Consider the following 11745-nt stretch of genomic DNA (forward strand, 5'->3'; position numbering starts at 1 on the left):
TGTTGTTGTTTTTGTGTGTCTTTGCCAGTTGCTAAACTGTCTGTTGAGTGATCTAGGACCATATTCCAGTCTCCCCCCATCACCACTACTCCCTCTGCGAATTTCTAATTTCTAGTTTTCTAAAGCAGGAATTGATTAAGGATACCTGTCTGGTGTTGGGAGTATATACATTCTATGAGATGACACATGTCTTCAAATAGGTGGGTATATCAGGCGCCTTTGCGACTTAGTAGCATTTAACAGAAGAAAAAGATATAGCGAGTCCCTTATGGCGGCCTATTCACTGTGCCTTTTGGTGTTGTTGACAGGTCATTCCCCGATGGGGTACGTCTTCTTCTTTTATTGGGAGTGAGTTGCCATTTAGCCCTTTGGGGTAACTGCTTTCCTGCTCTGTGGAGAGGCCGGTATAGTCTTCCACAGTGTCCGTTGGTAGGCCCAAAGCTTGTTGAAATGCTGGGACGCCTGTGGGGGTGGAGATCAAGTGTGTATTCCCTTGGTGGACCACAACCAGTGCAAAAAGATATGTCCACCGGAACCGTATATTGCGCTCTGATAGAGCCCTTGTTATTGGACTCAGCGCTCTCCGTACAATGAGTGTAGATTGCGCCAGGTCTTGAAAGATAATCACCTTGTGGTAATTTCTCTGAGTTGCCTGGCCTTTTGCAGGATTGTCTCTTTAAGTGGAAAATGATGGATGCTGCATATAATGTCCCTTGGATTTTCATGGGGTAGTGCTCTCAGTCGGACCGCTCTGTGTGCTCGGTCAAATTTAATGATCGTGTCCAGCAGTCTGTCTAGTACCTCTTTCAAAAGTCTTGTGAGTGTTTGTATAATGTGCTCACTTTCTCCGTCAAGAATCTCAGGGAGGCCTCTTATCCTGAGGTTATTACGCTGTCCCCTGTTGTCTAGGTCTTCTACTGTCTTTTGTAGGAACATTATGGCCTCATTGTGGGCTTGTTGAAGGGATTGCATATTAACTAGTTGCGGGGCTGCCATTTCCCCATCTTCCTCTAACATTTGCACCCTGTTGCCTATGTGGCTTACCTCCTCATGGATCGTTTGGCGCCAAAGTTCTTCTCCATTTTGGAGAACATTGCCTCAAGATCCAGCTTGGAGGGCAGCTGTGTGAGGAGCATTTTCAGGTCGGCTCCTTCCATGGAGCTGTCTGAGGGAGCAGGGCTGGCTGGTGCACTACTCGTGAGATTTTTCACGGCTGCCGCCATTTTCTTTCAAGGAGGTCTTGGAGGAGGTAAGGGTCATGGAGGGGGTATTACCCACTTGTGCTTTTGTTCTTTTCTATGCCATGTCTCTGGAACTGTCTGGATTCTTACTGATTAGGCCTGTCCTGAGCGGAGCTCGGCTCTCATGCGGCCATTCATTCCCGTGTCTAAGCCACGCCCTGGATCTACATTTTCGTGCATATTTTTGAATCATTAATTTATTTATGAAGCTCAGCTGTTAACACTAGGTACATCGTTTGGCAGTTTATCATCATGTTACTGTTAGTTTAGGCTGAATTTTGGTAACAAATTATTTTGGTAATTCAACAGTCAAAACAGCATTTAAAATACTGATTATATTTTGAAATGCAAAATGGCTACAATATTGTCTAGCCAAATGGTCATGTAATATCAGCCATTGTTGCAATTCCAATGCTTAATTGCCAATATTACATTATTATACATTATATCTGGATTAAAAACATAGGAAATTAGAGAACATTTTAGAAGTTTCAGAATAATTGGTAGTCATTTTTTTTCTTTTGCTGTCCTGGATTAATTTCAAGTTGAATTTAGGGGATTTATCCAGAGAGGAAAGAAAAAAATCAGTGGAAAATTGACTGCCCACTCATCCCTTCCTCGTTGACAAAAGTAAAACTTTCTTCCACAAGATGTAGTGAATACAGAATGCTTATTACATGGTAATACAGCTCCCAGTTCATGATCATTAAAGATGGTGCACCTTCATTTCTTTAATATAAAATACATTTTATAGGGTATCTTTTTGGGCTGATGAGTTTATTGTTTAGATCTCTAAATGTGGCCTCTGTATTATACTTTATTAGAACTGTCTACTTTAAATTGTCATTTATTATTACAATCATGATGGATTGTGCTTGTTGCCCGCTTGATAAAAAAAAAACATAGTTTAAACTGCAAAACATGCTATTGTATGCTTCAAAAAATAATTTGACAAGAAAGAGAATGCACACCAAAAAAAGCCACAATAGTCACTTAACCTGGTTTAATAAGCCAATATCAGATAAAAAAAAGGAGGTGCCGAAACGTTGGGAGGTTACTTTTTGTGTCCTGTTTCTGCCCTATTAGGCTTGTGAAAACTTTTGGTAATTATCATTGATTTTTTTGATTTATTTTTTGTGCCTAATTTTGTCACTTTAACCCCTTCAGGACGGAGTCAATAGTGCACGTTCTGATCAAAACAAAACGTAAACAAAAACTGGTATTTGCGCTATATGTCTGTTCACCCGTAGTTCCCATCTTTCATATTAAATGCACCCACACTTATTATATATAATTTTGTTCAGGAGAAACAGGGCTTTCATTCCATATCAAATATTTATATATGAAACCTAATTTATTATGAATAAAATTAAAAAAAACTGTGAGAAATGTTACATTTTTTTAAAAATGTGTAGTTCCGCCTCACATTTTAGCTGTAAATGTCATAATACTGTTAGGTTTTACTGCAAAAAAATGCACATATTTGTAATCAGCGATGTCTCACGAGTACAACAGTAGCCCCCATTAACAGGTTTTATGGTGTTTTGGAAAGTTACAGGGTCAAATATAGAACGTTCCATTTTTAAATTGAAATTTGCCAGATTAGTAATGTTACCTTTGAGACGGTGTGGTAGCCCAGGAATGAGAATTACCCCCATAATGGCATACCATGTGAAAACGTAGACAACCCAAGGTATTGAACGTGGGGTATGTTTAGTCTTTGTTAGTAGCCACTTGGTCACAAACACTGGCCAAAGTTAGCGTTCATATTTGTTTTTGTGTGAAAAAAGCAAAAAACTAATATTTGGCCAGTGTTTGTGACTAAGTGGCTACTAAAAATGACTGGACATACCCCATTTGCATTACCTTGGGTTGTCTACTTTTGCAAATGGTATGCCATCATGGGGGTAATTCTTATTCCTGGGCTACCATACGCTCTCAAAGGCAACATAACTAATCTGGCAAATTTCAATGTGAAAAAAATGAAATGCAAGCTTTATATGTGACTCTCTAACTTTCCAAAACACCATAAAACCTGTACATGGGGGGTACTGTTATTCTCGGGAGACTTCACTAAACACAAATATTAGTGTTTTAAAACAGTAAAACATATTACAACAATAATATAGTCCATAAAAGTGCCGTTTGTTTGTAAAAAATGCAAAAAACTTCACTTTTACTTAAAATATCATCGTTGTAATATAATTTACCAGTTTTAAACAGTAATATTTGAGTTCAGCGAAGTCTCCTGAGTAAAACAGTACAACCTATGTACAGGTTTTATGATGTCTTGGAGAGTTACAGGGTCAAATATAGTGCTTGCAAATTAAATTCTCTGCACTTTCTCCCTGTGTTGACACAGTGCTGTAACAGTAATATTTGAGTTCAGCGAAGTCTCCTGAGTAAAACAGTACAACCTATGTACAGGTTTTATGATGTCTTGGAGAGTTACAGGGTCAAATATAGTGCTTGCAAATTAAATTCTCTGCACTTTCTCCCTGTGTTGACAGGCATGTCAATCAAATTTTAATTAATCAAATGACATAATTATGTTAAAAGATTACTTAAATATACACGTAGATTTTAATATATATGCATTTATAGGTATTTAAATTCTACGTGTATAGTAATGTAATCTATTATGTAATTATATGTATTTATCTCTCTATATATATTTGCGGTTATTTGTATTTTATATATAGATAGATATATATAGAATGTCATTCTAAGTGTATTTTGTTACCAATATATATTTTTTAATAACAAAATACAGTTAGAATAAAATTACATATGAATATATAATTTATTTTAAATTTTGTTTCAATATTTTATTTATTTATTTAATAATTTTATTTATTTATTATTGTAATTATATGTATATATATATATAATATATGTGTATATATCTATTATATATATATAATATATATACATATTATATATATGTAACGTCACTCTAAGTGTATTTTAATACTAATATATATACTAATATTACTATTAAAATACATTACGCATGACGTTACATATATATAATATGTATATATATTATATATAATATATATACATATATTATATATATAAAAATGCATTTATTTTAATTTTACACATGTCTAATTATTTTTTTTAATTCTTCCCACCAGCAGGGGGACTGTCTGATATTTCAGACAGCCCCCCTGCTGGCAGATCCACAGCCAGCTATAGGGGGGCCATGTGATCGCTCTTTGAGAGCGATCACATGGCCCCCGGGGGCCTGATTTGCCGTGGGGGGGCTGCCTGGGCTCTGAGGCAGCCCCCCAGAAGAGGATCGCGGCGGAGGTGAGTACCGCCGGACCACCTGGGCTGCAAGCCGTTACGGCGTTCTATGCCGCTGCAACGGCTTTAAAGCCCTTTAAAGCCGCGACGGCATAGAACGCCGTAACGTCGTTAAGGGGTTAATTATAATTGTTTGTTTTTGCCTGTATCTGATATTGGCTTATTAAACCAGGTTAAGTGACTATTGTGGCTTTTTTGGTGTGCATTCTCTTTCTTGTTAGATTACTATTTATTTGGGTATTTGAGGGAATACCAGTGAGGATTAGCACCCAGATGGTTATGCTTTCTGTTAATTAGTCTCTCCATACTTTGTTTATTGTATCAAAAAATAATTTGACCACCCACTCACGCTTTCCACCCTGACAAGAACAAAGCTAACCACACATTCAGTCTAAAGCATCAGGAACTATCATTCAGTGTGGAAAATAAACAATGCCCCATGCCCTATATATTTTTTTCAAGGTAAAGAAAAGTTGTGTAAGTATACAATTATAATTTTGTGTGCACCATAGATTTACAGTAAGTTTGGACCTCCTCTGCTACAACCATCATTCATGCACTGTGGGCTGCCACCACTGTGACCTGACCAGTTAACAATCAGGGAAAAAAGGTTTGATGGCCAGTAGGAGTAATTCATAAATCTGAAAAAGCATGCAGGTGTTATTGTTAGCCTGATGGTGTGACTTGTTCAAGAGTGGATTGGTGGATACATCTGTGGAATAGTGAGGATTTCAATTGCCCAATCTGCAGCACCCAGTTCTTAAGGGTTGTGTATCACACGTTTAAAGAAAAAAAGTCTTTGCAAACTGATTCTTTCTCTTTAATGATGCTGTACCCTGCGTGCAACACAATTCCTGCCACACTCAGTGGAGGCAGGTTTTAATTTTCCAGTACATTGTGGCCACACACTGCATTTATTAATGTGATAAATTAAATGAAATAAACTTGCAATCTCTAAAGCATAAGCAGTTGGACAGAAGTACTTTGCAAAGCAAAAAAATCACAGGGTGGACAAAACTGCTATTAACTGCATCTATAGATGTAGCAGACGTAGCCACTTGGATCCAGTCATGTTATGCCAGTCATTGAGAAACTGCTATAATTAATGGCATTTGAAAAAAAGGGAAATCCGCAACAAGAGTAATTTTATTAAATATGTTTTAACATTTATTTTTTTAGGTGGGTGAAGAGTATGACAACAATCACCCCCACCATCACCACAATTTAGACTATTTTTGTTTTCTACAAAGAGTTAAAAGACAACTGCCACATTCAGAGTAGGCAGGGTGCGCCAGTGCAGCAATTTACAGCCACACATTGTGTAAATGAGGAAGGAGGTTGCAATTTACAGAAGCACACTGAATCAGTGAATGGGTGTAAGTGGCACTGGCAGTCGCAGCTAGGCAAGATGAACTTTTTTTTCTTCATATTTTTATGATTGGATGCTAAGGGGTGTAACTGTTCCTGTCCAATTTGCCTCTGTCGACTACTGGCACTATCTCCATCGCCCCACCTGCTCTTCCTAAGGGTGATGGTAGTAGTAGTAGTGATAGAGAGCACTGGTGATGACAAGCATGCAGAATCAGATTTAGCACTAGATGTTTCTTTACATTAGTATGATGACCCTTCCTTCTTGGTGGCATTTACCTTGAATCCTATTGTTGGTCACTGGTGCTATCTCCCACTCAAAGTTTTCTCTAGTGCTTCTTGCAGTTCTAGCTGCTAGATAAAGCATAACGCTAAAGCTTTTCAACAATGCCCAGTATATCTCCTCCTCCAACACACTGTATCACTGCTGGTCTACCTTCCTCAAAAGATGAAGTGAACGTGTCTAGAAGATTTCAGTTTAGAAGTCTAGCTATTCTATTTCTCCTACTTTTTTCTCATCTATTGGTTACTCAACTTAATCTTAAAATCAATATTTAGTGACTGTTCCATAAACATCAATCATCTTTGTTTTGCTACTGCTTTAATGGCCAGGGGATATGGCCCACATGATTGTCCCCACGCAAAAAATGTGCTTCTTCTCCATTCCAACCAGGGGTCAAGTCCTGGGGGGAAAAGTGTGGGAACTCACCCGAGATCCCTCCCCCCCCAAAGATACACTTGTATGGATAGACGCGCGTACGCACACACACATACTGATGACATTCATGCGCACACACTCTGACAGGCTCACACACAAATACACTCACAGACAAATACACACACACTCACAGACACACAGACAAACACACTCACAGAAAAACGCTCACAGACAAAGATACATACACTCACAGACAAAGACACATACACACACTCACAGACACACACATACACTTCCAGACACTCACAGACAAACACTTCCAGACACACACACTTCCAGACACACACACTCACAGACAAACACACTAACAGCCACACACACACATAAGCTCACACTCACAGACACACACACTCCCAGAGAAAGATACATACACTCACAGACAAAGACACATACACACATACACACACTCACACTTACAGACACTAACAGACAAAAACACACACTTCAAAAACACACACTCACAGACAAACACACTAACAGCCACACACACTCCCAGACACACACTCACAAACAAAGATACATACACTCACAGACAAAGACATATACACACAAACACACTCACAGACACACACACACAAACACACACACTTCCAGACACACACACACACTCACAGACAAACAAACACACTAACAGACACACACAAACACTCCCAGACACACACACACACACATACACTCACACTCACAAACATACATCTGCAGGAGCAACGGGAACGGCGTTCCCGCTGTAAAAAAGTGCAGGAACGCCGTTCCCACGCGTTCCTGCAGGACTCGAGCCCTGCACACACTGATTCATTGACAGAGAGACACACACACACTGACAGACACACACTAATAGTCACACACACACTAAATGACAAACAGACTCTCATTGATTTGACAGACACTTACAAACATACACTAACAGAAGCACATACACGCAAACATGCACTAACAGAAGCACATACACACACATGTGCATACACTAACAGAAGCACATACACTCATACGCACACACACATGCATACACTAACAGAAGCACATACACTCATACACACACACGTACATACGCTAACAGACGTAAATACACTCATAGATACACACACACTGACACAAACACACACATACACTAACAGACATAAACTAACAGACGTACACACACAAACATAGACTAACAGACATACACACACACACACACACTAACAGACATACACACACACATACATACACTAACAGACACACACATACACTAACAGACATACACTTACAGACATAAATTAACAGACATACACACACATACATAGACTAACAGACATACACACACATACACTAGCAGACATACACACACACACACATACATACACATACACTAACAGACATACACACATATACTAACAGACATACACACATACACTAACAGACATACACACACACATATACTGACATACATATATAAAAATTACTAAAATTAACATTTCCCACCCACCCAGCCTCCCTACCTTTTAGGAAAGCTGGCATGGATGGGTCCCTGGGGTCCAGTGGGGCTGCAGTGAGGCGGGCTGCTCTCTCCCTGTCATGGGGGGGCCACCTGATTGCCCCCCTCCAACCCCCCGGCGGGCGGCTCTCTCCCTGTCACACGCGGCAAGGGAGCTGTGTCCTCTCTGCTCCCTCTCGCCGCGTGGGTTGTCTGCTGATGCAGGGAGCCGGAATATGACGTCATATTCCGGCTCCCTGCATCAGAAAACGGCACGCGGCGAGAGGGAGCAGAGAGGACACAGCTCCCTCGCCGCGTGTGACAGGGAGAGAGCCACCCGCCGGGGGGGGGGAAGAGAGTCAGGTGGCCCCCCCATGACAGGGGGAACACAGGGAATTTGAGTGCCTGCAGGGGGAACGGCGTTCCTCCTGTGAAAAAAGTGCAGGAACGCCGTTCCCACGCGTTCCTGCAGGACTCGAGCCCTGATTCCAACCCTCTTTTTTCTAGTTCCAGGAGGTGCACTCTGGATGCCTAATAAAAACAAGTATGCTTGGGATCATGTGAGTGAGTTCCCATGAGATTTTGCCATGTGGCAGCTTAAAAATCAGAATTCAGATGAATTGCAGTTTCTTCCAAAATGAATTTCCAAGTCTAGTGAATTATTTGCTATTGTTTGACACCTACCATCGTAGTATTTACAGATTGCATTGCTACTGTAAAATTAATTTTCAGGACATATGCAAAAAATTTTTACATCCATGGCCCAAGAACACATGAATACACCTGAAAAGTTTAATTATGGCATGTTGATTTGCTGAGACCATGTCTTATTTGAGGCAGCTTGGAAGCCTACCAGAGACCTGAGCAGGGACTAACAAAAGGGCAAGGTACTGAGGTTTTTCTAAACATTTGTTACAGTAGGCGGACTGACAAATAGTTGCAACAAGACAAGATAGATGTACAGAAAAAGAAGATGCTGAGAGCCTTGTTTAATCCCTTAAGGCAGAGGCAATTGTCCAGGTTCTGAACCAAAACAAAACTTGGAATTTAGGCAATTTGTTTGTATAACCCTAAGTTACCTCTTTCACCCACACATATTATACATTAGTTTGTTAGGGAAAAACTAGGACTTTCATTTGACATCAAATATTTATACATGAAACATAATGTAATATGAATTAAATCTGAATAAGTTTTAGAAATTAAGAAATGTTATTTTTTCTTAAATTCAGCATGGCATTTTTGTTTTTCTTTTTTATGTTTTGCAATCTTCATACAAACACTGCACGCTCACTGTTTATATCATTATCCTTATATATGTTACTGCTATAAACACTTATATTTGTGTTCAGCAATGTCTCACAATTACAACAATACTTCCATGTACAGGTTTTATGTTTTTTTTTTCATGCTTTAATGTTACAGGTCTAGATAAGTGTTTTGCCCATTTCAGTTTTTATACATTTAATTTTGCCAGTTTGGTTTGCTGAGCCTATGTTGCCTTTAAAACTGTATGACAGAGCAAGAATGAAATTTACCCCCATGATGGCATACCATTTCCAAAAGAAGACAACCTAGTGTATTCCAAAATGTGTATGTATAGCCTGCCCATTTAGTAGTTTGACAAAGTTATTTCCTGGGACATATACAGTGGATAGACGCAGGTCTATGATGGCTATGAGCCATACTTGTGTATTAGTGAGGACAGGTAGACAGGAGAAGAGTTATGAAGAGATTAGTAAACGAGGACCCGCATTATACAATGAGCCTATATCTTAGAAGAAGACAATGTAAGGACTAACATTGGAGGGAGGTGTGGGAGGCGTGGAAGGACATGTTGAGCCTTGTTGCAGCATTCATTCTAGAGTGCAGGAATTGTGGTATCCATTAATTTTGCTACAGACATGAAACTTGTGTCATTATGTTTACATTCTGGTGGCACTTTTAAAAAGCTGAGTTCAAAGATACGCCATCAGTCATAACATCAGTCAGAGTATTGGGCATTTATATTTATACATTTTTGCCATATTATTAGTTCTACTATATGTGGCAAAAGTGGCATTTCTGCTTCTATACAAACTATATTGCAATATATAGCATACAAAACACCCTCAATATATGAAATTATAAAACACATAATAAATAAAACTGTAAATAATAAACATATTAATGAAAAAATAAATGTGTACATTTGAATATTTCCTTAACTGTGAACAAGAAAAATAATAATAAACCCATCACCACCTTTCAAAATCATACAAAATATACAAACGTACAAAAATAAGAGAAAGTAGACTTTGTCTGGAGCAACAAACGGCTAGTAGCTTTATATAAAGCCATCTAAGGTACAGGACATTATATCACCAACTCAAGTCCTAATCTACCTACTGAATTTTTTATGCTATTTAAAAAAAAAATGTTATGCTATGTAACTGTATTTTTGCAGGCATGGAGAGGACAATATACAACCTGGAAAAATGATACCTTGGCAACTGAATTTATTTTGTTAGGATTTTTAACTAATAAGCAGTCCTTGCTTTTCGGAATATTTCTGTTTAGTTATATTTTTACTTTCATAGGGAACCTGACAATTATTTTGATAGTGACTGTGGACCCTGTGCTTCAATCTCCTATGTACCTGTTTCTAAGAAGCTTGTCAATCACTGAAATTTTCTATGTATCAAACACTGTTCCTCGAATGCTCAGAGACTTCTTGCACCAAAATAAAGCTATTTCCATTATCGGATGTGCTACCCAGTTTTATTTTTTCTGTTTTTTGGGTGCCACAGAATGTTTCACTCTTACATTCATGGCATATGATAGATATGTGGCAATCTGCCATCCTCTTCATTATATGAACATAATGACCAAAACAAGGTGTCTATATATGTTACTTGTTTCATGGATGGTTGGACTGGTTTTACCTTTGGGTAATAGCATTGATGTTTTTGGTTTACCTTTTTGTAAATCCAACATTATTGATCATTTCTTCTGTGAAATTCTCCAAGTTATGCCTTTAGCTTGTGCAGATACTCATATCAATGAGTTGTATATTGTAGTACATACTTTTGTTGTCATACCATTACCATTTATACTTATATTTGTTTCCTATGTTCGTATTCTTAGAGCTGTATTAAAAATACATTCTACAACTGGACGTAAGAGAACCTTTTCTACATGCGGCTCACACCTTATATCAGTCAGCTTGTTTTTTGGTTCAGCCACCATAACATACCTAAGAACTAAAGCAATAAATTCATCTGGAGGAGGAAAAGTGTTGTCACTTATGTTCCTTGTGTTGGTTCCCATGCTCAATCCACTGATCTACAGTTTGAGAAATACAGCTTTTAAAAATTCTATAAAAAGACTCTTCACTAGACTTTTCTTTCTGTGAAGCTGTCCTGATAAAATAATTAATTGTATGAAGTTTGAAATACAGAGATGAAATACCAGAAAAAGTAAAAAAAAAGTTAAGAATTTTCATGGTGGTAAACTAGCTGATAAAATGTGATTATTTTGAATGCCGTCATGTCTACATTACATTAAGCTTAAATGTTTCACCCCTTAAGGACAGCGGACATTCTATGCCATCCTGGCAGGGGTGGTCCTAAATGCGCAGGGTGGCATAGAACGTCCCTGCTGTCCTTTATACA

The 11745-nt window shown here is 38.5% G+C and overlaps 1 protein-coding gene across 1 annotated transcript; it reads left to right on the plus strand.

The window, feature by feature from the left end:
- Positions 1-10508: 10508 nt before the first annotated feature.
- LOC134612076 (olfactory receptor 10A7-like) lies at positions 10509-11486 on the plus strand. The gene has a single exon (XM_063456456.1). It carries the CDS (start codon positions 10509-10511, stop codon positions 11484-11486), a length of 978 nt encoding a protein of 325 aa, XP_063312526.1.
- Positions 11487-11745: the final 259 nt, after the last annotated feature.

The sequence above is a fragment of the Pelobates fuscus genome, chromosome 5 (genome assembly GCF_036172605.1).
Source record: "Pelobates fuscus isolate aPelFus1 chromosome 5, aPelFus1.pri, whole genome shotgun sequence".
Lineage (NCBI taxonomy): Eukaryota > Metazoa > Chordata > Amphibia > Anura > Pelobatidae > Pelobates > Pelobates fuscus.